At 38.9% G+C, this 27,805-nt stretch overlaps 2 protein-coding genes across 2 annotated transcripts; both read right to left on the reverse strand.

Moving 5' to 3' along the window:
- Positions 1–3,146: 3,146 nt before the first annotated feature.
- On the reverse strand, positions 3,147–4,097 carry LOC133062817 (olfactory receptor 2V1-like). Its single transcript, XM_061152187.1, has one exon. It carries the CDS (start codon positions 4,095–4,097, stop codon positions 3,147–3,149), a length of 951 nt encoding a protein of 316 aa, XP_061008170.1.
- Positions 4,098–15,173: 11,076 nt separating this feature from the next.
- LOC133062818 (olfactory receptor 2V1-like) lies at positions 15,174–16,124 on the reverse strand. Its single transcript, XM_061152188.1, has one exon. The coding sequence runs from the start codon at positions 16,122–16,124 to the stop codon at positions 15,174–15,176; it is 951 nt and encodes a 316-aa protein (XP_061008171.1).
- Between the last annotated feature and the right edge of the window lie 11,681 nt (positions 16,125–27,805).

Genomic DNA, 27,805 nt, shown 5'->3' on the forward strand with positions numbered 1-27,805 from the left:
AAAATACTAAAGACATTAAGAAAAGCTACCAATAACAAAGAACAAGAAACTATAAACTTAGAAAAAGGAGCCAATCAAAATTAGAAAGCTGGTATTTCCCTAGTGGTTTGGTGGTTAAGACTCTGTACTTCCAATGTAGAGGGTGCAGGTTCAATCCCTGGCCAGGAAACTAAGATCCCACATGCTGTAAAAGTGTGTGGCCACCTCCAAAAAAAAAATTATAAAACCGTCTGGATGAAAGCCACGTTAAAGGCAATAAATAGTAAATTACATAATGCAGAAGGAAAATTAAGTCATCTGGAAGATTGATTAATGGAAATCACCCAATCAGAACAGTAGATAGAGAGACAAATTAAAAAAAAAATAAAAGATGAAGAAAGCAACATAGGCAATCTGTGGGATAACATAAAGCAAGCCAATCTACACATAATAGGTATCGCTGAAGGAGAAGAAAGAGAACAGGATTGAAACTGTATTTGAAGAAATTATGGTTGAAAACTTCCCAAACCTAAAGAATGAATCAGATACTCAGGTACAAGAAAAATGGAGGATCTCAAACAAGGTGAATCCAAACAGACCCACATCAAAACATTCTAATTGAAATGGCAAAAGTTAAACAGAGGATTCTGATAGTAGCAAGAGAAAAACAAGAGTTAGTTACAAGGGAACCCCACTAAAACTATAAGCTGATTTCTCTACAGAAACCTTGCAGGCCAGAAAGTAGTGGCAAAATATACCCAAAGTTCTGAAAGGGAAATACTTACAACCTAGGATACTCTACCCAGCAAGATTACCATTTAGAACAGGAGAGAGAAAGAATTTCCCAGGCAAGCAAAAATTAAAAGAATACAGCAATATAAACCTATCCTAAAAGAAATATTGAAAGATCTTCTCTAAATAAAAAATTAGCAAGAATCTATAGGAAAGAAAAAAATCACATTAAGAAAGCAAATCATTTAGATAAGCCAATACATAGATTTTTTAAAATAAAAAAAGGAAAGCAATTGTAACTGTAATAAATAGCAAAAGGCTAACCATGAAGATGTAAACGAGGACATAAAAATTTTAAAATGTGGGAAAGGAGAGTAAGAAAACATAGATTATATTTTAGAATGCGTTTGAATTTATACAGACTAACTGCATAAAGCAAGTAATATAGTAGTGGGTTAACATACTTGAAAACCAGGATAACCACAAGTCAAAAACATATGATAGGATCACAAAAACCAAAGAGAACTCAAGCATAAAACAAAAGAAAGACATCAAACCACAAGAGGAAAAATGAGAAATACAAAATCAACTGGAAAACAAGATTTAAAATGGCAATAAATACATACCTATCCATAATTACCTTAAATGTCAATGGACTAAATCCTCCAATCAAAAGACATAGGGTGGCAAATTGGACAATAAAACACAGCTTACAAAATGCTTTTATAATAAGGGACCCACTTTAGGGTGAAGGACACATTTGGGTTGAAAATAAGAGGATGAAAAAGATATCTCATGCAAACAGAAATGACAAGTGGGGTTAGCAATACTCATCAGACAGAATAGACTTTAAAACAAAGGCCATAAAGAATGATAAACAAGGACACCATATACTGAAAAAAAAAAAAGAAAGAAAGAAAGGCTCAATACAAGAAGAGGATATTATATTTATTAACATATATGCACCTAATAAAGGAGCACCTAAATACATAAAACAAGCACTAGTAGACATAAAGTGAGAAATTGACAGGAACACAATAATAGCAGTAGATTTTAACATCCCACTGACATCAGTGAACAGATCTTCCAGACAGAAAATCAATAAGGCAGTAGACATCCTAAATGAAATAACACATGGAGACTAAACAAAATGCTACTAAAAATATCAATGGGTAAATGATGAAATCAAAGAGGAAATTTTAAAATATCTTGAGACAAATGACAATGAAAATACAAATCTACAAAATCTCTTAGATGCAGCAAAAATAGTTCTAAGTAGGAAATTCCTAACAATGCAGGCCTTCCTGAAAAAATAAGAAACATCTCAAATGAACAACCTAAATTACCACCTAGAGGAATTAGAAAAAGAACAAAGGCTAAACTCAACAGAAGGAAAGACATAATGAAGATCATAAAGGAAATAGAGATTTTAAAACTAGAAAAATCAGTAAAACCAAGAGGTAGTCTTTTGAAAGGATAAACAATATCAACAAACCTCTGGCCAGTTTCCCCAAAAGAAAAGAGAGAGGACTCAAACACAATAAGAAACAAAAAAGGAGAAATAAAAACTTACACTTTAGAAATTTAAAAATACCATGAGAACACTATGAGTAATTATATGCCAAAAAATTGGACAACATAGAAGAAATAGACAAGTATCTGGAAACATTGTTGCTGCTCAGTCGGTATGTCTGATTCTTTGTGACTCCATGGACTATAGCACACCAGGCTTCCCTGTCCACTCTCTCTCCCAAAGTTTGCTCAAATTCATGCCCATTGAGTCAGTGATGACATTCAACCATCTCATTGTCTGTTGCCTCCTTCTCCTCCTGCCCTCAATCTTTGCCAGCATCAGAGTCTTTTCCAGTGAATCAGGCGCATCAGGTGGCCAAAGCATTGGAGCTTCAGCTTCAGTATCAGAACTTCCAATGAATATTCAGGGTTGATTTCCTTTAGGATTGACTGGTTTGATCTCCTTGCTGTCCAAGGGACTCTCAAGAGTCTTCTCTTGCACCACAGTTCAAAAGCATCAATTCTTCTGTGCTCAGCAGCCAGATACCCCATCCACATTGATAAGTCATGAGATTCAGGCAGCACACCAAGGAGAACCATTAACTTGGGCAGCTCTCCTCAGCCTTCTGTAATTCTTGGAGGGACACAGCTGAGGGTGGTCTCATGCCCAGTCTCATAGCAGCTGAGGGATTAAGGGTCTGTGTCTTCTGTGCTATGTAACCATAGAGGCTCTGACTTCCTGCCACATTGCCTATACTCAGCATGGACAGGGTAGATTGAATTGATGTGCTAATCTGGTTACTTCTAGTCAGAAACTAACTTTAATTTTCAGTAGGACATATTCATACCTCTTTCAATCAAACTACGTTTGAGTAAGCCAGGTTCCCAGGGCCCAGAGCTGTATAAGCAGTGGCAGTGCCAAGTTATGCCTGTCCCCCACCACATGGACACCTCCCCAGGAGTTTCTTGAGAGCACCAGCCACTTCCTTGTTCCTCAGGCTGTAGATGAGTGGGTTGAGCATAGGGGTAATCATGGTATAGAAGGCTGAGACCACCTTGTCCTGCTTGGAGGAGTGGTAGGTCTGGGGCTGCATGTAAGCAATCATGGCAGCCCCATAGAAGAGAGACACAACTGCCATGTGGGAGGAACAGGTAGCAAAGGCCTTTTTCCGACCTTCAGCAGAATGCATGCGGAGCACAGTTATCAGGATCAACAGGTAGGAGATGGAGATAATAGAGAAGGGCAGAAGCAGCATAAGGACACAGCACACATAGATCATAGTCTCATAGAGAGAAGTGTCAGCACAGGCCAGCTTGAGCACTGCAGGGATATCACAGAAGAAGTGGTCGATCTCCTGAGAGCCACAGTAGGGAAAGCTCAGGGTGTAGATGGCCTGAATTAACCCATCCAGCAGACCAGAGAGCCAACACAATGCCACCATGAGCCAGCAGACTCGGCGGCTCATGATCACTGAGTACCTCAGTGGGTTGCTGATGGCCACATAGCGATCATAGGCCATGAAAGCCAGCAGGAAGCACTCATCCCCCAGGAGGGTGACAAAGAACAGGATCTGGAGCCCACAGCCTGTGAAGGAGATGGAGCCATGGCCCAGGAGATAGTCGACGGCCATCCGTGGTACAATGGTGGAGATGAGCATGAGGTCCATGAGTGACAGCCAGCTGAGGAAGAAGTACATGGGGCTGTGTAGACGGGAGTCAGTGTTGATGAGGAGGATCATGAGCCCATTGCCAGAGAGGGCCACCAGAAACATGACCATGATGAAGGAGAAGAGGAGGAGGTGCAGTGGCGTGTCGTTGAAGAGGCCCAGGAGGATGAAGTGGTAGATGAGAGTCTGATTTTTCACCAAGGCCATTGTTCCTGCAGAAGTATGCACCAGCAGATGGTTGGAATCTGGAATCAGGTGGTTTATGTTTAATGCAACATTACTGAAGTCATTTACAGCTTTTTCCAATATATTGCCCGCTTTATATGTTATTTGGTTTAGAATAAAAGGCATGTCCTCTTTTTTTTTTTATTGTTCATTTTTATTTCTGCTAATTTTTTTTTTTATTAGTTGGAGGCTAATTACTTCACAACATTTCAGTGGGTTTTGTCATACATTGATATGAATCAGCCATAGATTTACACGTATTCCCCATCCCGATCCCCCCTCCCACCTCCCTCTCCACCCGATTCCTCTGGGTCTTCCCAGTGCACCAGGCCCAAGCACTTGTCTCATGCATCCCACCTGGGCTGGTGACCTGTTTCACCATAGATAGTATACATGCTGTTCTTTTGAAATATCCCACCCTCACATTCTCCCACAGAGTTCAAAAGTCTGTTCTGTATTTCTGTGTCTCTTTTTCTGTTTTGCATATAGGGTTATCGTTATCATCTTTCTAAATTCCATATATATGTGTTAGTATGCTGTAATGTTCTTTATCTTTCTGGCTTACTTCACTCTGTATAAGGGGCTCCAGTTTCATCCATCTCATTAGGACTGGTTCAAATGAATTCTTTTTAACTGCTGTGTAATATTCCATGGTGTATATGTACCACAGCTTCCTTATCCATTCATCTGCTGATGGGCATCTAGGTTGCTTCCATGTCCTGGCTATTATAAACAGTGCTGCGATGAACATTGGGGTGCACGTGTCTCTTTCAGATCTGGTTTCCTCAGTGTGTATGCCCAGAAGTGGGATTGCTGGGTCATATGGCAGTTCTATTTCCAGTTTTTTAAGAAATCTCCACACTTTTTCCCATAGCGGCCGTACTAGTTTGCATTCCCACCAACAGTGTAAGAGGGTTCCCTTTTCTCCACACCCTCTCCCGCATTTATTGCTTGTAGACTTTTGGATAGCAGCCATCCTGACTGGCATGTAATGGTACCTCATTGTGGTTTTGATTTGCATTTCTCTAATAATGAGTGATGTTGAGCATCTTTTCATGTGTTTGTTAGCCATCTGTATGTCTTCTTTGGAGAAATGTCTGTTTAGTTCTTTGGCCCATTTTTTGATTGGGTCATTTATTTTTCTGGAATTGAGCTGCAGGAGTTGCTTGTATATTTTTGAGATTAATCCTTTGTCTGTTTCTTCATTTGCTATTATTTTCTCCCAATCTGAGGGCTATCTTTTCACCTTACTTATAGTTTCCTTTGTAGTGCAAAAGCTTTTAAGTTTCAGAATGGAACTGGAGGAATCAACCTGCCTGACTTCAGACTCTACTACAAAGCCACAGTCATCAAGACAGTATGGTACTGGCACAAAGACAGAAATATAGATCAATGGAACAGAATAGAAATCCCAGAGATAAATCCACGAACCTATGGACACCTTATCTTTGACAAAGTAGGCAAGGATATACAATGGAAAAAAGACAACCTCTTTAACAAGTGGTGCTGGGAAAACTGGTCAACCACTTGTAAAAGAATGAAACTAGAACACTTTCTAACACCATACACAAAAATAAACTCAAAATGGATTAAAGACCTAAATGTAAGACCAAAAACTATAAAACTCCTAGAGGAGAACATAGGCAAAACACTCTCCGACATAAATCAAAGCAAGATCCTCTATGACCCACCTCCCAGAATATTGGAAATAAAAGCAAAACTAAACAAATGGGACCTAATGAAACTTAAAGGCATGTCCTCTTAAGAGAAAGAATCTGTAACAAAGATGCAGGCTGTTGCTGATGCTGCTTTAAATCTAGGACTTGCTGCATCTCATTGAGAAGCACATGTCAAGCTATTATTGCTAAAGTCGGCACTGATTTTGCCTCTACTACAAGTCTGTCTCCAGTCTATAGACAGTCTCTTACCAACCTCTGCTGCTGCTGCTAAGTAGCTTCAGTCGTGTCTGACTCTGTGCGACCCCATAGACGGCAGCCCACCAGGCTCCCCCATCCCTGGGACTCTCCAGGCAAGAACACCAGAGTGGGTTGCCATTTCCTTCTCCAGTGCATGAAAGTGAAAAGTGAAAGTGAAGTCGCTCAGTCATGTCCCGACTCTTCGAGACCCCACGGACTGCAGCCTACCAGGCTCCTCTGTCCATGGGGCTTTCCAGGCAAAAGAGTACCAGAGTGGGGTGCCATTGCCTTCTCTGTATACCAAGCTCTAGGCCAGCTCTGCTGCTGCTAAGTCGCTTCAGTCGTGTCCGACTCTGTGCGACCCCATAGACAGCAGCCCACCAGGCTCCCGCGTCCCTGGGATTCTCCAGGCAAGAACACTGGAGTGGGTTGCCATTTCCTTCTCCAATGCCTGAAAGTGAAAAGTGAAAGGGAAGTCGCTCAGTCATATCCGACTCTTAGCGACCCCATGGACTGCAGCCTACCAGGCTCCTCTGTCCATGGGATTTTCCAGGCAAGAGTACTGGAGTGGGGTGCTAGGCCAGCCTTAATCAAAGATTTTCTTTTTCAGGTAAATGTACTAAAGCAGCAAAGGCATTTACCACCTCTGTGAACTAAGCATTTACGTAACCTTTCTGAACCTGTTTTCTCATATTAATTTGAGATAACAGCTATCTTATAAAGTGATATTAAACACTGAAGGTGAAAGCATAAGCTCTTCCTAGTAGGACAGAAATAATGATAACTGACATTACACAAGCATTTCTCATGTGCCAGGCACACACACCATGACCACTCTGTCACATCCTCATAACTGCCTGGCAAGACTGATTATTATCACTGTTAATAAGTGGGGAAACTGAGAGAGAGGGAGATTATTTTTTCAGATATAGAAACATAAAATATTTCTTAAGAAGCTAGTAAATGAAAAACTGGAGGCAACCTAAAAACCCAACACAAAGTAAATTATAAAATAATCAAATAATAAAATATGTTGCCAGTGGGATACTTATGACATTTTAATAGCTACTGAGCAAAAAAATTATATCAACTAGTCTTTTTAAGTATTTAAAACAACTGTGAGAAATATGCCAATATACTTAAGCACATGGTTCCATTTAGGTAGTAGGGTTGAGGGTTATCTCTCTCCAACTGTGTATTTTACACATCTTCTATTAGCAATATGGAAATATAATGTTCAAGTAACATTATACTATGTATAAGATCAACATACAAAAATCTGAATCTTCCTCATACATACCACTAAATAAACAACTTATATAATTGCAATAAAAACTGTGACGTGCCTAGGAAAGAACCCCAATGCTAAAAATTATAAAGCATAATTGAGAGACAGAAAAGAAGGCCTGAAAAAAGCTATGCATATTTTTAGAGACATAAGCTCAACAGTGTAAGGATGTAAAATTCTCCACAAACTTAATCTATAATTTCTTTGAGATCCCAATTAATTTCCAAAAAGACCCTTGCATTTTGGATATGACCATTTAGAGGTAGAATTTTCTCAAAAGTCACTCAAAATCAGTAATGAGATCAAGAACAGGAACACAGTCTATGTTGGATAAAGTTAGGCTAGCTGAAAGTAGAACCCACAAAATAAAATTCGAAGGGATGGCAAAAGCAGTAGCAATTGAACAAGGAAAGGGAAAAAAGTGGAAAAAAGACACCTGTGAGCATAAACCACAAAGTAACCTCTCCCAAGATAGGAATAAAACCAAAACTACTAGTTTCAGCCAGCAGAAGCTGGAAAGTGGTACAAGGATTCTAAAGAGAGTAATTTATCCCAAGGAACAGAGGAGAAGGACCTGAACAAAGACTCGTGCAGATGAGTTGTATTCGCAGGAATAGTTCTGTATTAGTGATAGGGAGAAAAGACAGGATGTACATTAGGAATAACCACATAGTTCTCCATCCCAGTAGCTCAAGGAAAACTAAATAGTATCCTCAAAACCTAGTCTAGCAAGCCACGATATACTAACAATTCAACCTCTGGATTAAAATGGCAGACTGAACACACCTAATATCTGCTTCCTGAAAAAAGCCACTAGAAAGACAGCAGTCACAGGTTAAAAAGAACTAAGTACCTATCAGGAGGAAAAATTGAATAAACTGAAATAATATGCAAATGAGGTTGCTTTTTGTGTGTTTATGTAGAATTGTCCCCAAACTATATTGTTCAATGTAAAAGGGACATTACAGAAGAGTGTATACAGTAAAATTGTACATATAAGGTATTGTATTACTTACTTTATATTAATTACATGATATATATGTTTAAATAAGCATCATATTACAATCATACATTTATACTCTATTTCATACATTTCAGGGAGTATTACTTAATATTATATTTTACTCATATATGTGTAAAAAGAAATGAGTATGTTTCTGTATACATTTATTTATGTAAATGTCAAAATCTCTGACAGAAACTAGTAACACCATCAATTATTAGTTTTCAGTTAAGTGCTCACTGACTCTTTCATCTCATCTGCAAAGTGAGGACAAGAATAATCACCTCCCAGGGTGGTTAGGAAGACTGAGTTCAGGTGTTCAAAAGCACCAGACACTTGCCTTGTTCACACAGGAAATGATCAACAAATGGTGAGTACTGTTGTTGAGCAGAGGAGTAGGGCTAAGCCTGTTCACTGAATGACAGAGAGACAAGGAGACATGATAAGGGGAGAAACTACCAGTAAGAAGCTGTGATGGTTCAAGCAAGAGATGGCCACTGGCTGTGTTATGTTGGGCAGGTTATATGCTCATTGTGATCCTCAGTTTTATCATCCATTCTGGCAGTGAGAATAAAATGAATTATGTATATAAAGCCTCTACTCTTGTGTCTGGTGCATAGTAGGTACCCAATACATGTGGGCAGGAGCATAATGATATCTACAATTTCCATTACTTATTATGCTCTGGACAGGGTGGTAGCAAAAGAAATGTAAGGAAGGAAAATATTAAGTGCATTGCATTACAGTTTGAATTTACATCTTAATAGGAAACTTGGCCACTGTTTAATCAGGCTCATCAGATGCATCAATTGACTTTCAATAAATGCCTTGGGAAAACTAATCTTTACTGATAAAAACATGGCTCCACTCCAATGTAATGTAATCCCTTGGTACCAACTGTAAAGCAAATTTTTTTCGACAAAGCCTTACCAGATAGCTATTGCAGATATAGTCTCAGCTGGGCAAAGCAGGAGATATTTTAGTGCAGAAAGGCAATCCTGCATCCCTCAGATGAGGCTTGCAGAGCCCAAGGTTGTGTGTAAATGACTCCTGGAGGGGTGCACCTAGAATTTTCTCAGAGAGCCTGGAAGCAGAATGAAGAGAGGTCAAACCTGTGGTAGAACTTTCTCAAAGAGAAGGAAGCTACAGTGTAGAAAGAGAAAGGAGCAAACACACCAAAACATTTCTCCAAATAAGAGCAGAGTTCTGGCCTCTTCAAGTAGAAGAGGAACAGGAGAGATCATCCAATAGAAAAAAAAAAAAATGTATGTGGTTTTAGGGAAAGACAAGCAAAAATTTGTTTCCATGAGTTGCAAACATAAGCACAAATGATAGATAAGCATGATAGGACTTCACCATAATCTTTCAAAATCTAACAAACAGGTATCAGAGACACTCTCCCAGTACCTTGAAGGGGCCAGTTTCAGATGGTCTAGCCATGTTGCACTTCATTAAACTTGAATAGACAAATCATGTATACCACTGTAAAACTGGTCATGAGACCACAGGAGTGAAATTTCCCTTCTCTTAGGTCTCAGTTGCCTGAGCTTTAAAATGAAATACTGGATCAAGCAACTCTTGGGTTTTCTCTAGTTCTTCTCATGGAGTAAAGAATTAGGAGAGAAATCATTTCAGAAAACAAAATCTAACCACACAAGAGTTTTATAATTTAAGATAAATAGTAAATAGGAGAATGTCAGGGATAGTTGTCAGATGAAAAATCATTTAAGCATTTCTTAGCAGAGAGGTAAAGTATAAGACAGAGAGGAAGAGCCTTACCCCAAACCATGTAATCAGGAAGGTCTGTAGACTCATGAGGTAGATTCCACTGGGAGCTCTATGCCCTGAGTAAATAGATTCCACAACCCAAGAAGGACTGATCAGATCACTCAGCTGGATCTACAATGGGGTCTCTCTAACTGCAGAGGAAAGTACACATCTCCGTCTTCTTGAAACAGAAGCCAAAGGGAATTATTAAACATTGAGAAGAGAAATTTCCAGGGAAAAGAAAGTCTTGTTTGGTCAGAACTCCTCTAGAATTTCCTCCTAACTTGTGAAAATATCAGTTGGTCAAGATGTCTGGAAGACTCCACATCCATCAACAGGAACTATCCATTGTCTCCCACCTTGGCTGTGGAAAGATTTTAAAGAAATGCATTAAAACTGGTTGAAATGGAAAGAAAAAGTTCAGAAAGAAGGAACCCCAAAATCCTGGAAAAGAGTGTTGCATGCAAAAACCTGTTAGAATCTTTAGTGGTCAAGAAAAACCCATTTGAAAAGAAAACTTAGAGCACAGAGAGACCATACAGCCCTCATCCAAAAGCAAAGACCATGGAAGAGGGCTAGACAAGGAGGGAAGGGGCTTCTATCTTGGAGTCAGCAGAGTCTATCACCTGTGGAGAAACACTTGTTGGCCAGGTTTAGCATCCAGCTGAGAGGTTTTATTCTTTGTCATTTCTCACTGAGACTCATTGTTTTCCCTTCTACTGTGACTAAAGAAAGTTACTTCTGTTCTTACTAGTCCTTAGAGAACTCTCCTCTGCCACATCTCTCTCCCCAGTCTGTTGCAGCTAAACAAACTTTGTTTCCTTTCAGGGAAACACTGAAAGGAAAACTGGGGAGAGATTCTCTGGGTCAATCTGGGAAGAACTGACTCTTCTTCCATTCCAAAATGGAATGGGAAATATTGACTTTTGTTCTGGGATATGATCTACATTGTAAGTAGTCACTAAATAGTGGATGTAGGTGAAGCAAACAAGGAATCTTCCAGAGTCTTCCAGACTTTTGTCCCTCTGTCCTTCTGCCTCTTCCTGTTACTTAAGCTATAAGATATTCCCATCCAATATCACACTGACCTTTCTAACCTCAGAGCTCAATTACACTGGAATTTCTCAAGTCAAAAATTCAACAAATACTCTGCTATGAAAAGCACATCACCTCCCTAGACTGACCACCTCTCTCTCACTTTTCCATCAGCTCTGACCCAGTTGAGTTTCTGTCATACTAAGAAATTTACAGAGATAAACATAGCATTGTACACACACTTGACATTGAAGTTACATAGAGCTGAGTGTCAATATTTTTAGGCATCATTTTGAGCTAGAAACCTACTTGAACCCATTTACTCATTTGTAAAATGGGAACAATAATTTTTCATCACAAAACATTTGTTGTGTGAATTAAATTGATAGACAACTTTAAGTCATCTCCCTGTTATAAGGTTCTAAGGTTCTAAGGTTGTAGTTACTAGTGTAACTTGCCTCCATTCTCTCTAAAACCACAAAACTGTGACAGAAACACAGACTTTACAAATATAATATAAAGCTCATTAAACAAATATCCAATGCCTATAGAAAGCAACAAAACAAATGCCAAGAAGGGGAGGATATTTAATTTCCAAGGTTACCACATCATAATATTGAAAATTATCCAGTTTTCAATGAAAAAATAACAAAGCATGAAGAAAGTAAAAAGTTATAATTCATCCACAGAAGAAAGCAAAGACTTTAGAACTACTGGACAAAAACTTTAAGTCAACTCTCTTAAATATTCTCAAAAAACGAATGCACAGTGAGCTACAGAAACTAGAAAAGCAATGCATGAATAAAAAGAGACAACCACATGTAAAAGAATGAAACTAGAACACTTTCTAACACCATACACAAAAATAAACTCAAAATGTATTAAAGACTTAAATGTAAAACCAGAAACTATAAAGCTTTTAGAAGAAAACATAGGCAGTACACTCTTTGGCATATATCACACCAGGATCCTCTTTGACCCACTTCCTAGAGTAATGGAAATAAAAATAAAATAAACAAATGGGACCTAATTAAACTTAAAAGCTTTTTCACACCAGAGGAAGCAACAAGCACAATTAAAAGATCCTCAGAAGTGGAAAAAATAATTGCAAACATAACCACTGACAAATGGGTACTCTCCAAAATATACAAGCAGCTCATATAGCTCAATAGCAGAAAAACAAACAGTCCAACAAAAAAATGCACAGAAGACCTATACAGACATTTCTTCAAAGGAGATATACAGGTGGTCAAAAAATACATGAAAAGCTGTTCAAGATCACTTATTATTAGAGAAATGGAAATCAAAACTCTTAATACAGTGACTGGTATTAATCTCACACTGGTCAGAATGGTCGTCATCAAAAAATCTACAAACAATAAATGCTGGAGAGGATGTGGAGAAAAGGGAACCCTCTTGCACTCTTGGTGGGTATATAAACTGGTCCAGCCATTATGAAAAATAGTATGGAGATTTCTTTAAAAATTAGGAATAAATCTACCATATGACCCAACAATCCCACTACTGGGCATATAGCCCAAGAAAACCACAATTTTAAAAGATACATGTACTCCAATGTTCATTGCAGCACTATTTACATTAGCCAGGCCTTGGAAGCAACCTAGATGTCCACTGACAGATGAATGGATTAAGAAGATGTGGTACATGTATACAATGAAATATTACTCCACCATTAAAAAGAACGAATTTAAGTTGGTGGTAATGAACTGGATGAACCTAGAGCCTGTTATACAGGGTGAAGTAAATCAGAAAGAGAAAAACAAATATCATATATTAAGGCATGTATATAGAATCTAGAAAAATGATACTAATGAACTTATGTGCAGGGAAGGAACAGAGATGTAGTTGTGGAGAACAAACTTGTGAATATAGCGAGGGAAGGAGAGAATGGGTTGACTAGGGAAAGTACCATTGACGTATATACATTATCACACGTAAAATAACTGGTGGGAAATTGCTATATAACCCAAGAAGCCCTGACTGGTGCTCTGTGATTACCTACAGGGGTGGTATCGGGAAAGTGGAGGGAGGTAAAGAGGGATAGGATATATGTACAATTATGGCTGATTCTCATCGTTGTACTGCAGAAACCCGCACAACATTGTAAAGCAAATTTCCTCCAATTAAATTTTAAAAAATCTAGAATAAAAGACAAAGAAGGGCATAATAAAATGATAAAGGAATCAGCATGAACAGAGTATATAGCATTCATTAAAATGTAAAACCTAATATAGGAGCACATATATATAAAGCAAATATTGTTATTGTTGTTCAGTGTGAGGTACAGCACATCATAACATAGTCAATGTTTTATAATAACTTTAAAAGGAATATAGTCTAAGAAAATATTGAATTGCTATGTTGTTCACCTGGAACATAATATTATAAATCAATTGTAATTGAATTTTTAAAGATACTATTTTAAATTCTTCATTTAATCTTCTATAGCATGAATTTCATCTTGAATGAATTAGTGTTAATTGGGCTTATGTTTCTGATTCTTGCTTGCTTTGGGGCTAATTTTCAAGGGGAGATTTATATTTATTTTATTTTATTATTATTCTTTTATCTCTCTAGAGAAGGAAATTGCAACCCATCCCAGTATTCTCACCTTGGAAACCCCATGGACAGAGGATCCTGGAGAGCTATAGTCCATGGGGTCATAAAGAGTCAGACATGACTGAGCACGCATGCATGCACACACTTGTCTCTCTCAGCGAGTCTCAGTAAAAAATGCGTGCCAATCTCCTTCTGTATTCCAAAGTTGGTGAAGAGCTCTTTCCAGGCTTCTGATGCCATATCCTTAAGCATGTTCTAAAGTGAGTCTTCACAGATGTTGCCCTCATTGTGTGGGCTCTATAGTAGAGCCAACTGTCTGCTCACCTGGAGATCTTGAGTTATCCTAGCAGGCACTGTAGAGAGGCTGAGCTGTAAAAGTCCTCCTTTTCCTGGCTGGCATCCGGCTGTGCACACCTTTCTTTTCTTTGACACCTTTCTCTCCTCTCTTGTTTCCTGCTCAATGTGCTGAGTGCTGTCCTCTGTGTTCCCATGACCCAACTGTGATGCTCATCCATGGTTGCTCCTCCAGCCTACACCAACTTTCACTCAATCTCCTTTCCAATTCAAAACTTATCCACAACATGGGCAGAAGAGCTGCCAACTGGTTTTTGTCTAGGAGTGGGTGTTCCCTTTGACCTGTTTCTACCCTGGTTCCCTCTGATTAACGCCTCCTTTCTGAACCTGTGGTCATTTGAGTTTGTAATTCTTGCGTTTAACCTGTCTAAGGTCTTTCCATGATTTAATTTCTTACTTCTCTTCACATGAACCATAAAAGGAGCCCCTCCTAACGCCCACATGCCGTGAGTGCATGTACATGATGATATTTTGCCATTTCAGCTTTAAATCACCATTATTCCTGAGTCATAGGTCAGTTTCACAGAAGTAAACTGAGACATGCTTTGCAAGCAAAAAGTTTATTAGAGAATGCTCTCAGAATTAAAAATTCCGGTGAAAGAAGAGGGTTAAGGAAGAAAAGTTGGATGCAAGAAGAAGTCGTGTGCAGTTCCTCAGTTGATCCTATGGGGAGACTGAATTTGGGGAGTTCTGGAGCTTGGTTGTCCCTTCAGGGTCAAACTGAGACAAGGCAGTCAGGCATTTATATCCTATATTACCAGTCATGAGATTCAGACAGCTCTCCAAGGAGAACCATGGCCTTCAGCAAGATGCCTTTCCCCAGCATGGACAATTCCTTAAGAGGAACACAGCTGAGAGAGGTCACCTTCCCACTCTCCCAGCACCTGAGGGCTGAAGAATCTGTGTCTTCTAGTCTTTGTAATCCCAAAAGCTCTTACACTGCCTATACTCAGCATGGACAGGGTAGATTGAATTGATGTGCTAATCTGGTTGCTTCTGGTCAGAGAATGACTTTTATTTTCAGTGGGGCATGTTCATACCTCTTTCAATCAAACTACAGTTGAATAATCCAGGTTCCCAGGGCCCAGAGCTGTATAAGCGGTGGCAGTGTCATGCTATTCCTGTCCCCCACCACAGGAACACCTCCCCAGGAGTTTCTTGAGAGCACCAGCCACTTCCTTGTTCCTCAGGCTGTAGATGAGTGGGTTGAGCATAGGGGTAATCATGGTATAGAAGGCTGAGACCACCTTGTCCTGCTTGGAGGAGTGGTAGGTCTGGGGCCGCATGTAGGTGATCATGGCAGCCCCATAGAAGAGAGACACAACTGCCATGTGGGAGGAACAGGTAGCAAAGGCTTTTTTCCAACCTTCAGCAGAATGCATGCGGAGCACGGTTATCAGGATCAACAGGTAGGAGATGGAGATGACAGAGAAGGGCAGAAGCAGCATGAGGATGCAGCACACATAGATCAAAGCCTCATAAATGGATGTATCTGCACAGGCCAGCTTAAGCACTGCAGGGATATCACAGAAGAAGTGGTCGATCTCCTGAGAGCCACAGTAGGGAAAGCTCAGGGTATAGATGGCCTGAAACAACCCATCCACCAGGCCAAAGAGCCAAGATCCTGCCACCATGAGCCAGCAGACACGGCGGCTCATGATCACTGAGTACCTCAGTGGGTTGCTGATGGCCACATAGCGGTCATAGGCCATGAAAGCCAGCAGGAAGCACTCATCCCCCAGGAGGGTGAGGAAGAACAGGATCTGGAACCCACAGCCTGTGAAGGAGATGGAGCCATGGCCCAGGAGATAGTCGATGGCCATCCGTGGTACAATGGTGGAGATGAGCATGAGGTCCATGAGTGACAGCCAGCTGAGGAAGAAGTACATGGGGCTGTGTAGACGGGAGTCAGTGTTGATGAGGAAGATCATGAGCCCGTTGCCAAAGAGGGCCACCAGAAACATGACCATGATGGTGGAAAAGAGAAGGAGGTGCAGTGGTGTGTGGTTGAACAAGCCCAGGAGGATGAAGTGGGAGATGCAAGTTTGATTTTTCACCAAGGCCATTGTTCCTGCAGAAGGATGTGCCAGACAGAAGGTTGTGGTCTGAAAGCAGGAGGTTTATATTCAGTGCCATATTACTAAAGTCATTAACATTTTCCACAAAACTTTTCCCTCTTTGTATGTTACCTGGCTTAGAGTAACAGATATGTTCTCTCAAGAGAAAGAATGCTAATAAACATGCAGGCTGCTGTTGTTGTTTTAGCTTCTAGGTCTTTCTGCACATAATTGAGAAGCAAATGTTAAGCTATTTTTACTAAAATGGACACTGCTTCTACCTTTGGTAGGCTGGATCTGTCTCCAGCCCACACTGCTGCTCCTGAAGTTCAGTAAAGGATTTGCTTTTTCAGGGAAAAACTACTAAAGCAGAAAAGACATTTACCAACTTTGTGACCTAGTCACTTATAGTCTTTCTGAACCTGTTCTCTCATCTTAAATTGGGATAACAACTGTCTTGTAAAGTGATAGTAAAGATTGAAAGTAACAACTTAATCAATGCCTAGTAGTACAGAAATGACAACTGCTGACATAACTTGATTATTTCTCATGTACCAGGTACCATGATGGGCAATGTCACATTCTAGCATTCAATCCTCATAACTGCTTTGAAAGAATAATGATTATTCCTATTTCACAAGTGGGGAAAGTGAGAGAGTGGGAGGTTTATTGATTTTTTTCAAATATAAAAGCATAAAATATTTTCTGAGAAAATTAGTAAGTGAAAAACAGGACTACCCAAAAGCCCAACCCAAAGGAAAACCTAAGTAAATTATGGCATGATTAAATGATAAAATAATATGTTGTCAATGTGATACTTATGACATTTTAATAGATACTGAACAAAAAGTTTATATCAATGAGTATTTTTGTATTTCAAAAGACTGGGAGAAATATGCCAAGATATTAACCACGTGGTTCCACCTAGATAGTGGGGTTAAGAGTTATCTCTCTCCAAACGTTTGTTTTTTACACATTTTCTATTTAGAAATATAGAAATATAACTTAATTTTAAAGTAACATTATACTATGTATAAGATCAACAGCCAAAAATCTGTATCTTTCTCACACAATACCACTAAGCAATTAAAAAGTGGAAAAAAAATATTTACAGTTGCAGCAAAAACTATGAAGTAGGGACTTCCTTGATGGCACAATGGATAAGAATCCACCTCCAAATGCAGGGAACATGGGTTTGTTCCCTGGTTTGGGAAGATTCCACATGCTGCGGAGCAACTAAGTCCATGTGCCACTACTACTGAGCCAGCACTCTAGAGCCTGCAAGCCCTAACTATTGAGCCTGTGTGTGGCAACTACTGAAGCCTACACGCCCTAAAGCCTGCAGGCCACAACTACAAGCTCACGTTCTACTACTGAAGCCCGAGTGCCTAGAGCCTATGCACTGCAACAGGAAGAGCTCCCGAAATGGAAAGTCCATTCACACAATTGAAGAATAGCCCTCACTCACCACAAGTAGTGAAGAGTAGTCCCTGCTCATCACAAATAGAGAAAGCCCGCACCCACACATAGCAATGAAGACTCAGTACAGCCCTAAATAATAAATAAATAAATTTTTAAAAATATTTTTTTAAAAACTGTGAAGTACCTAGGAAAGAATGCTGATTCTAAAAATTATAAAACATAAAATAAATAAATAAAAAATTAAAAAAATAAAAATTATAAAACATAACTTAAAAACAGAAAAGAAGGCCTGAAGAAAGCTATGCAGCTCAACATTGTAAGGATGCAAATTCTCCCCAAAATTAATCTAGCATTTCCATGTAATCATGATTAAATTCTCAACACAACCCGTGCAGTTTTGAAATGACAGTGTACAGCCAGAATTCTCTCAAAAGTCACTCAAAGGCAGTAAGGAGATCAAGAGCAGAAACACTGTCCATGTTGGCTGAAGTTGGAGTTAGCTTGAAGAAGAACTCACTGAATAAAATTGTAAGGGTCACTAGAAGCAGTAGGAACTGAGCAGGGTGAAGAAAAAAGTGGAAAAGAACACCTGTGAGCATAGACCTCAAAGTAACTCTTCAAAGAGAGGGGCAAAACCAAAACTGATAGTTTGTGCCAGCAGAAGGAAAGAACTGGTACAGAGAAAATCTTGGGACCTGGTTTATTCTAGCAAAGGTGAAGGAATTGAACAAAAACTCACACAGATGAGCTGCATTTGCAAGAAGAATTCTGTTCGGTGGCATAGACAGAAGAGAGGATATACATAAGAATAACCCTACAGGGGGTTCTCTGGCAGCCTAGTGGTTAGGACTCTATGCTTTCCCTCCCACACCCAGTTTCAGTCCCTTGTTGAGCCACTGAGATCCCACAAGCTGCACAGTGGTGTGCCAAAAAAAAAAAGAAGAAGCCCTATAGTTCTTTAACTTAGAAACCTAAGGTTAACTAAATATCATCCTCAGCACTCAGAGTCCCAAGACCTATGATACCAGAATCCCAAGAACTCCACTTCTGGAATTAAATGGCTGATTGAACATACTCAACTTTTGTTTCCTCAAAAAAATCTTACTAGAAAGAGGGTAATGTGTAAAATCTGAACACAAGAAAAGACAAGAACAACGAAGCTTTTAGAACCTCGAATAAATGGGCAGATTGTAACTAGCATGCAGACCTAAGATGGCTAAGGGACTATAAGTCAGGGCAAGGGTGAGACTGGAAATGGTGATTTTCTGAAAGTCGGCTAAAGGAGCACAGTTCCCTCCCAAATCCACACACATGGGCCCCACCCATCCCTCATCCTGGCAGAAAGTAGGAGAATAATTCTCCAGAGAAGTTGAATCCAATAATTCCAAACCCAGTGGAGGCCCAGTGGAGGTGATGGTGCTCTGAGCACAAGGCAACATGTCAAGAATGGGGGTAGGGGGAGTTCCCAAGATCCAGATTTATTCCATTTAAGCAGGAAAATAGATAAGCCTCTACTCAATTCAGAAAACATCTAAAGATACTGCAATTATAAATTAAAAAAAAAAAAAGTCCAGTCATTTCGCTCAAAGTGAAGCCACAAATGACATGCCCATGGGCTTGCATGATCTCTGCCTGGGAAAGAATCCATTGGGAAAGAATCCACCTGCCAAGCAGGAGATCCGGGTTTGATCCCTGGGTCAGGAAGATCCTCTGGAGAAGGAAATGGCAACTCACCCCAGTACACCTGCCTGGGAAATCCCATGGACAGATGAGCCTGGGGGGCTACAGTCCACGGGGTGGCAAGAGTCAGACACGACTTAGCAATTAAACCACCACTACCACCCACATGCTTAGGGTGTCCAACGTGTTTCTTTTGACCCCACATTTTAATACAGGTAGACAACACAGGGTCAGCAAACATTTGAAAAATGTTTCCAACCTCAAAGAAGGAAAGGAAAATCAACAGCAGAGCAAAATGGATGAAAAAAGAGACTCTTCAGGGAAACAAAACTGTTTGCGTTCAACATTAAATGAAATGAGGAAAGATACTATAAACGTGAACTAGAATGATGTGCAATAGAAAAAGGAGCATTCAGAGGATGGAGGATTTTTTAGTAAAAATATAGTTCTATTTATTCATTTTACAGATATATGTGCACATACATGAGTTGATGCACAGACAAGACGGTTTGGTGTAGATTTGTTTATAGTAGAAAAAAGCTTGAAAGCAATCTAGCAACAGAGGAAAAAATGAAGAAATACTGGAATAATATTCAAGTAAGGAACAGAATGAGATTGCTTATTATGTGTTGATAAAAACTCCAAAATAATACTGTTCAAAAAAAAAAGCACATTACAAAGTGGTCTATATAATCTAATTGTAAATATAAAATGCTATACTGTATAATATATAATTATGTACCATAATTATGTTATATATTACTATGTAAATTTTATGCTATAATAATATATTTATACTATACCGCTTATTATACAATATATACAAGTAATTTATATAATATTACATTTTACATACATATAAATATGTGTATATATACAGATATATATATACATACATAGAAGATATTTATATATAATACATGCATATACAAATAAATTAAATCTCTGGAATAAAACACAGGAGCTACTAACAGTGTTTCCCCCAGAAGAAAGATTTAGAAGAATCAGACTGCTGAAATCTAGGGTAGAAAAAGAAAGTCTTTATGGTATATGATGTTGTGTCTCTTGAATTTTACTCTTTGTGAGAAAATACATACTTAAAATAAATACATAAATATAATGCTGAACTGATAACCAATAGCATTATTAATGGGAATTTATAAAGTGAGAACCAAGATACCTGTTGGTACTTAATTAGTGTTTTTTTGAGCAAAGAATCAAAAAATTTTGAAAGGGTTAAACAATGGCTAACAGACCAAAGTTAAAAGTGATACTGCCTCATCTATTATCAAAATGTAAAAAATCTAGTATCAGTGAAGGAATAGAAAAACTGACCAACAAAAAAGAATAAGTCCAGAATCATCCTATGTGTGTGAAAATTTACATTCTGATTTAAATAATACCATTTAAATTCTGTGAGAAAAGAAGGGCTATTCAATAAATGATGTAGAACAATTGCTCATCTCTTTTGAAAATCAACTAGGTCTCTAATCATACCACACACAAAAATAAATCCTGGAAGCTTAAAGAACTGAAATAATAAGTAACAGTATTAAAAGAAATATGGAAGAATGTGTTTATGACCTAGGACAAAGACTAGATGCATTTAAATATGACATAAAGAATGAAGTATACATATATATACTACCTGTTTTATATAGTAAGTATGTAATAATAAATAAAATATCACTTAATATGTGGAATCTAAAAAATGAACTTATTTACCAAATAGAAACAGACTCACAGACTTAGAAAACAAACTGATAGTTCCCAAAGGAGAAAAGTGAAGGAGAGAGATAAAGTAGGAGATTGGGATTGACATATACGTACTACTGTAAGTAAAATAGATAGTCAACAAGGGCCTACTGTTTAGCACAGGGAGCTCTACTCAATACTCTGAAATAATATATTGGAAAAGAATCTGAAAAAGAAAGTTACATGAAAAAAAAGAATAGATAAATGTATATGTGTAATTAAATCACTTTGCTAGACGCCTGAAACTAACAAGCCTCATAAATCAACTATACTCCAACATAAAATAAAAATTTTTAATGATATGATATATTATAAAATACATATTAGACAACAATTCATAAATTTTTCTATTCAAAATGTTTAAAGAATAACACAATACAATAAGATAAAAGATAAACAAAATAAGCAGTAATTCTCAGGGGAAAAAATCCAAATAAACATTAAATAAAAACTGCTGTACAGCATTCTTCTTCCTTGATGCCCTGCAATAAACTCTTTACTTCACCAAAACAAAAACAAAAATAAGCAAAAAAGACTGCTTTATTTTACTAGTAACTAGAGAAAATCAAGCTAAAACAAAGATACAACTCTTTAACCAAATTGGAATAAGGTTTGGGAATATTAAGTATGGGGAGGCAAGAATATGAAAAACAAGTATACATAAAGTCCTGAAGGGCACAGAGTATAATAAAGGATACTTCTGGAGAGAAGGGTAGAATTGGGTGAGGATAGTGGTCAAAGAGGAACTCTAACTTAACCTACAATGACTGACTTTTTGACAAGAATGTATTTATGTGTTTCTGGATTTAAGTGAAGACTGTCATCAGCAGATAACTAACATATGTGGTAAATCTTTGCTCTTTCAGCTTGCTTTGTAACATAACTTTTAAGACACATTCAACAAATTAAACATTAGGAAATTTTTTGAAATAATTTATATTTTAGCAACATTGGCCAAATACAATTCTCAATATCAACTTGAGGGGTATTGTGGGGGATCTCTTTGTTGTCAAAGCTAACTAGCAGTACTCACCACACTTGTAGCACATAGGATCAAATTGATAATCCCACTCCAGGCAAAGATTGTAAGCCTTGTAGAGCAATAGGATGCAAATATGAAAGAAAGAGGGTGAGGGATTAGAGAGCTGAGGGATGAGGAGAAGCATTAACAATGGACCAGGAGAGGAAGGGAGAGATGAAAGGAATAATGAGAAAATGTCATGGAAAAGGAGACAAGATTAAGAGCCACAAAAAAATAGAAAAATAAATAAATAAATAAAGAGAGAATGTGTTGCAATATAAAAAATTATTCTTCCCCAGATGAGACAGAGAAAGTAGACAACATAGACGTGGTGAGTAAAGGGAACACAGATGCAGAGAGAGAAGGATCAGGGGAAGACAATGGCACAGATGGGAGAAGAAACAGGAAAAGGAGTCTCTGAGTGCAGAGGGCAGCCAGGCAGAGGCACAGAGCTCTCCCGTTACCAACACATCAATGAGCTTTCTGAGTTCTGGGACTCTGGGAGCTGGGAGAGCCCAGTGTCTCTGGCTCTGCCCACCCTTCTGGGAAGAGCTGTGGAGCAGACTGGATTGTCTTCAAACTCTTCTGGCCTTCCTCAGGGGCAGTTGCTTATGGTCTGGAGAGAAGCAGTACAACGGCCTGACCCTCCCCAGCTTCCTTCCCAAACCCCACTGGAACAGCCTGTGCTCTTGTTCAAGAGCCTGGCTTCTTCCAGGTGAGCAGAGACCCACAGACCCTGTAAGGCCAAACTCATCAGATCCCGACATGCCAGACCTGCCTCTTGAGTCCCAGACTTCATCTCCATCTTGATATGTCCAAGTCCACTCAGGTTCCTACTGGACAGAGTCTGTGCTTGAATTCATTCCATCCCATCTGCCTGGAATGCCTTCCCTGGTTATTCATTCATTCAGGTGATACTTACTGAATACCTATAACATGTCATGTTCTGTTCTAGGTGCTGAGAATAGACTAGATTAGCAGATGCACTACTCTCCTGGGATCTGACACTCCTGTTGATCTTTCCTCCCAACCCCCCAAATTCTGACTCTTCCATCAAGTCCCTCCTCCTCAGTGGTCTCTCCTCTTATATCAGTCCGTGTCTAGAATTAATAAGTTGCTGATTAATCTTGTAGTGCCTTATTGACCAACAGAACATCAAAGTTCGCTTAAATAGGAATTTATAAACCCTGAAATTATACACAAAATTTGGTACTTGTGTGCACAATCACAGACAGAAAGTTTGCAGTTCTATTACATTCTCTTAAAAAGTGAAAAGAAACTGCATTTTATTTCTAAGTTGACATTATTTATCTGGTGGTGCTGTTTACACTTTCAAGAATGGATTTCCCCAAACTTAAGTTTACTGAACACAAAGACTGTTAGTGTGGTCTCTGTGTGCACCACAAGTGTTACCTATTCACACCCAAGAGCATGTAGCACTAAGGGGATGTGGCAGTCCAGCAATTCCCATGGGTGCAATCTCTCTGCCCTGAAGGTTACCAGAGAGGAAGTTCTCCACTATTTTGTGGAATCAAGAGAGGCCTCCGGGTGCCCAGGAGGGGAAGTTGGATCCTGAAGGATAATTGGAATATCCAAACTTCGCAGAAGTCAATTAAATACTTCAGAGATAGGGAAAAGACAGAGCTTGAGGCAGAGAAGAGAAACTGAATATTGATGGGGGAGGCCTGTTGACTGAGCAGCGGATCCACACAGGGAGGCAGTGGAGGGAGTCTACCCATGAATGTTCAGATTCAGGAGTTGGAATGGAACCTTATATATCACCAGGTCATGGTTAAGAGATAGAATTTGGCCAATTATTAGCATTGGGCAAGTGCTCACTGAATCTTTCATCTCATCAATAAAATGATGACAAGTATAATCATCTTCCACAGTGGTTATGAAGATTAAATGAGTTCACATGTTTAAAAGGTCACAGAGAAAAGGCTCAGCAAATGGTGGGTATCCTTGGCTGCTGAGAAAAGAAGCAAGTCAATGCCTAGTCACTGAATGGCAGACAGACAAGAAGACAGGGGAGAGAAGTAACTACTAGTAGTTAACTATGATGGTCCAAGCAGGAGATGGTTGTGGGCTGTGTGGGGCATGTTCCTTAACCATTTTGACCCCCCAATTTTATCATCTTTAAAGGATAAAATGAGGGTAAAATAGGATAGTGTATGTAAAGCCTCTACTCTAGTGTCTGGTATACAGTTAGTGCCCTATACACAGTGGCAATTATTATGATGTTTACAATCTCTGTCTATTATTATGGTCTGGACAAAGGTGGTAGCAGAAAGACAGTAAAAGAATAATTTTTTAAAAAAATTAATTGCACTGGAAATCAAAATATACAAGTTGAAAGAAAATTTGAACTGTTTACTCTGACTTACCAAATGTATCAATTGATTTTCAATAAATGTCTTTTAGTGAATTGATTGGGAAAACTGATCTTTGCTAATAAAGGAAACCCCACTATAATGTAATCTAACACTTTGCTATTGATTGAGGTACAAATTTCTCCAGAGAAAGCCTTCCCAGGTGGCAACATATAAGATTTTACTTGGGCAACACAGGAGATATTTTAGGACAGAAAGGGTTTCCTGCACGACTCAAATCAGACTTGCCAGAACCCAAGTCTGTACATGACACTTCTGCAGAGGTACACCTGGGAATTTTGTCAGAGAGCAGAAAGCGGGGAGGTCAAACCTATAGGATAACTTTCTCAAAGAGAAAGAAACTACAGGGTTGGAAAAGAAGGGAGCAGGCACATCAAGACATATCTCTCCAAATGAGAGTAGAGCTCTGACATTCAACTAGATGGGGTATTGGAGAGAACTTCCAAAAGAAAATATATATATACAGGGTGTTGGGGAACAGCAAGCAGAAATTTGTTTTCTAGGGTTGGAAATATAGGCACATATGCAAGTAGAGGATTTTATCCTGTCTTTCAAAATCTAACAACCCGATATCATCACAGACAGATAACTCTCCCAGTACCCTGAGTCAGCCAATTTCAGGTAGTCTAGACTTTGTTGCATCCTCTCTAGACTTGAAAAGACAAATCATGCCCACGCTTCCTGAAACTTGTGATAAGACCCGGAGGAGGTAATCTTCTCTTTCTGGGTCTCAGTCTCCCAAGCTTTAAACTGAAAACCTCAATCAAACAACCCTCAGTTCTTCTCTAGTTCTACCCAAGGAATAAAGGATTAAGAGAGGAAAAATTTTTTTTCAGAAGTAAAATCTAACCACACGAGTTTTCTACCTTAAGAGAAATTATAAACAGGAGAATGGCAGGAAGTGGTAGTGGGGTAAAAAACATTTGATAGCAGAGAGGTGAAATACAAGAAACAGCAAGGAAGAGCCTTACCTGAACCCAGGTAATCAATGACATCAGGAAAGCCTGAAGAGTCAAGAGGCAGATCCCACTGGGAGCCCTATGTCCTTGGTGAACAGATTCTACAACCCAGGGAGGATTGAGCAGATCGGTCAGTGGGATCTCTCTCATTGCAAGAAAGATCTTGCAACCTTCTTAAAGGAAATGGGCCAGAAATGGAATCAGGAGGGCCTTAGGAAATGTAAAGAAAAGAAATTTCCAGGAGAAATAAAGTCTTGTGTGGTCAGAACACCTCAAGAATATCCTCCTGTCTTATGAAAATAACAGTTTCTGTGGTGCTATGGGTACTTCCCAAGCTGAGGGAGAAAATATTAAATGCCTTTCACCATGGTTCTGAAGAAATGCACTTAAGACTGATTAAAAATAGAAGAAAATGGGTCTGAAAGAGTCTAGAAATCTAAGAAAACCTGAAAGCGAAAGTTCCGTGCTAAAACCTGGCAAAATCTTTAAGGGTTAAGAAAGAGTCTTTCAGGAACAAAAATTAGAGCACATAGAGACCAGACATTCCTCATCCCAAAATAAAGCAGTGTGGGAGTGAGTCAGACCAGAAGAAAAGGGGCTTCTGATTGGGAGAAAATATAGAGCCTCTCACCTGTTGAAGAAACCCCTTGCTGGGCTAGGTCAAGCATCTATCTAAGAGACTTTATTACTTGCCAACCCTCACTGCCATCCATTGTTCTCCCTTCTGCTGTGACTGAGGAAAAGGTTTTCAGGAATCCTTAGAGAACCATCTTCTGCAACATCTTTGTTCCCAGTCCCTTGTAATTAAATCTCTTGGGGAAGGAAGTCTCCTTCAAAGTTATCTGATCACCTGATCTCATCACAAGACAAAATATCTCCTGGGAATATGTGGAGAAGAAAATTGGGGAGAGATTCTATGGGACAATCTGGGGGAAACTGGCTCTCCTTCCATTCCAAAATGGAATGGGAAAAGTTGGCTTTTGTTCTGAATTGTGGTCCACTTTGTGCATGTCCAGTAAATAATGTGTGTAGATGAAGCTACCAGGACATCTTCCAGAGTCTTCCAGACTGTTGCCCCTCTGATTCCTTCTGCCTCCTCCCATTATCTAGGTTAAATGAAGAGTGTGCACTGTGTGCTCAGTCATGTCTGATTATTTGTGACAACATGGGCTGTAGTCCACCAGGCTCCTCTGTCCATGAAATTTTTCAGGCAAGAATACTGGACTGGGTTGCCATTTCCTACTCCAGGAGATCTTCTCAACCCAGGGATCCAATCTATCTCTCCTGCATCTCCTGCATTGGCAGGCAGATTCTTTACCACTGCACCACCAGGGAGACCCAGGATAAATGAAGAGATGCCCACCCAAAATCACACTGACCCTTCTAACCTCTGAGTTCAATTCTGCTGCAATTCAAAGTCCTCAAGAGATGAAAGAGTCAACAAACAATCTGTTGTGATAAAGAGGTAATCTGTCCCTGGACTGACCTCCTCCTGCCCATTTTTCTGTCATCTCTAACCCAGTTGAGCTTTTGTTATACTAAAAAATTTACAAAAAGTAAAGGTAGCAAAGCACAGACACTTTACCTTGAAGTCAGGTGGAGCTGTGTGTCCATGTTGTTTAAACTTCTTTTAGGCAAGGGACTCATGTGAACCCCAGTTTCCTCATTTGTAAAATGGAAATAATAATTTTAACTATAAAATATTTGTTCTGAGAATTAAACTGAATAGACAAACTAAAGTCCTCTCCCTGTTATAGAGATGCAATTACTATTGTAACGTCCCTCCATTCCCTCTAAAGCCCCAAAATAGAGACAAAGTACAGACTTTACAAAAATTGTTTATAAATCTCATTAAACAAATAAAGCCTATAGCAAGCACCAGAAACAATACTGAGGAGGAAGAAAAATCTGATTTCCAGAGTTACCACATTATAATATTCAAAATATCCAATTTTCAGTGAAAAATCACAGACTATAAAGACAAGAAATGCAAAGAAACTATCCTTGAGAAAGCACAGACATTAAACCTACCAGACAAAGACTTTAAGTCAACTGACTTAAATATTCTCCAAGTGCTGAAGGAAACTATGGGGGAAAAGCTACAGAAACTAGGAAAATAATCCATGAATAAATATAGAATATCAATAATAGATATAAATTATAAAATGAAACAAACAAACATTCTGAACCTGAAAAATACATAACTGAAATGAAAAATTCACTAGAGTCATCAATATCACACTTTAAAAAGCAAAATTAAAAATGAGAGCCCTTGATTAGGGTCAATTCAGATTAGCAAGTCTAAGAAGTAGAAAGCAAAAAGAAAGAAGAATAATTGAAAGAATCTAAGAGACTATGGGATGTCATCAAGCAAAGCAACATAAACATTTCTTTCTTTTCAAGAAAGAGAGGAAAGAAAGACACTGTAAGAATATTTTTTAAAAAATATCTTTTTAAAGA

The sequence above is a fragment of the Dama dama genome, chromosome 9 (genome assembly GCF_033118175.1).
Source record: "Dama dama isolate Ldn47 chromosome 9, ASM3311817v1, whole genome shotgun sequence".
In the NCBI taxonomy this organism is placed as follows: Eukaryota; Metazoa; Chordata; class Mammalia; order Artiodactyla; family Cervidae; genus Dama; species Dama dama.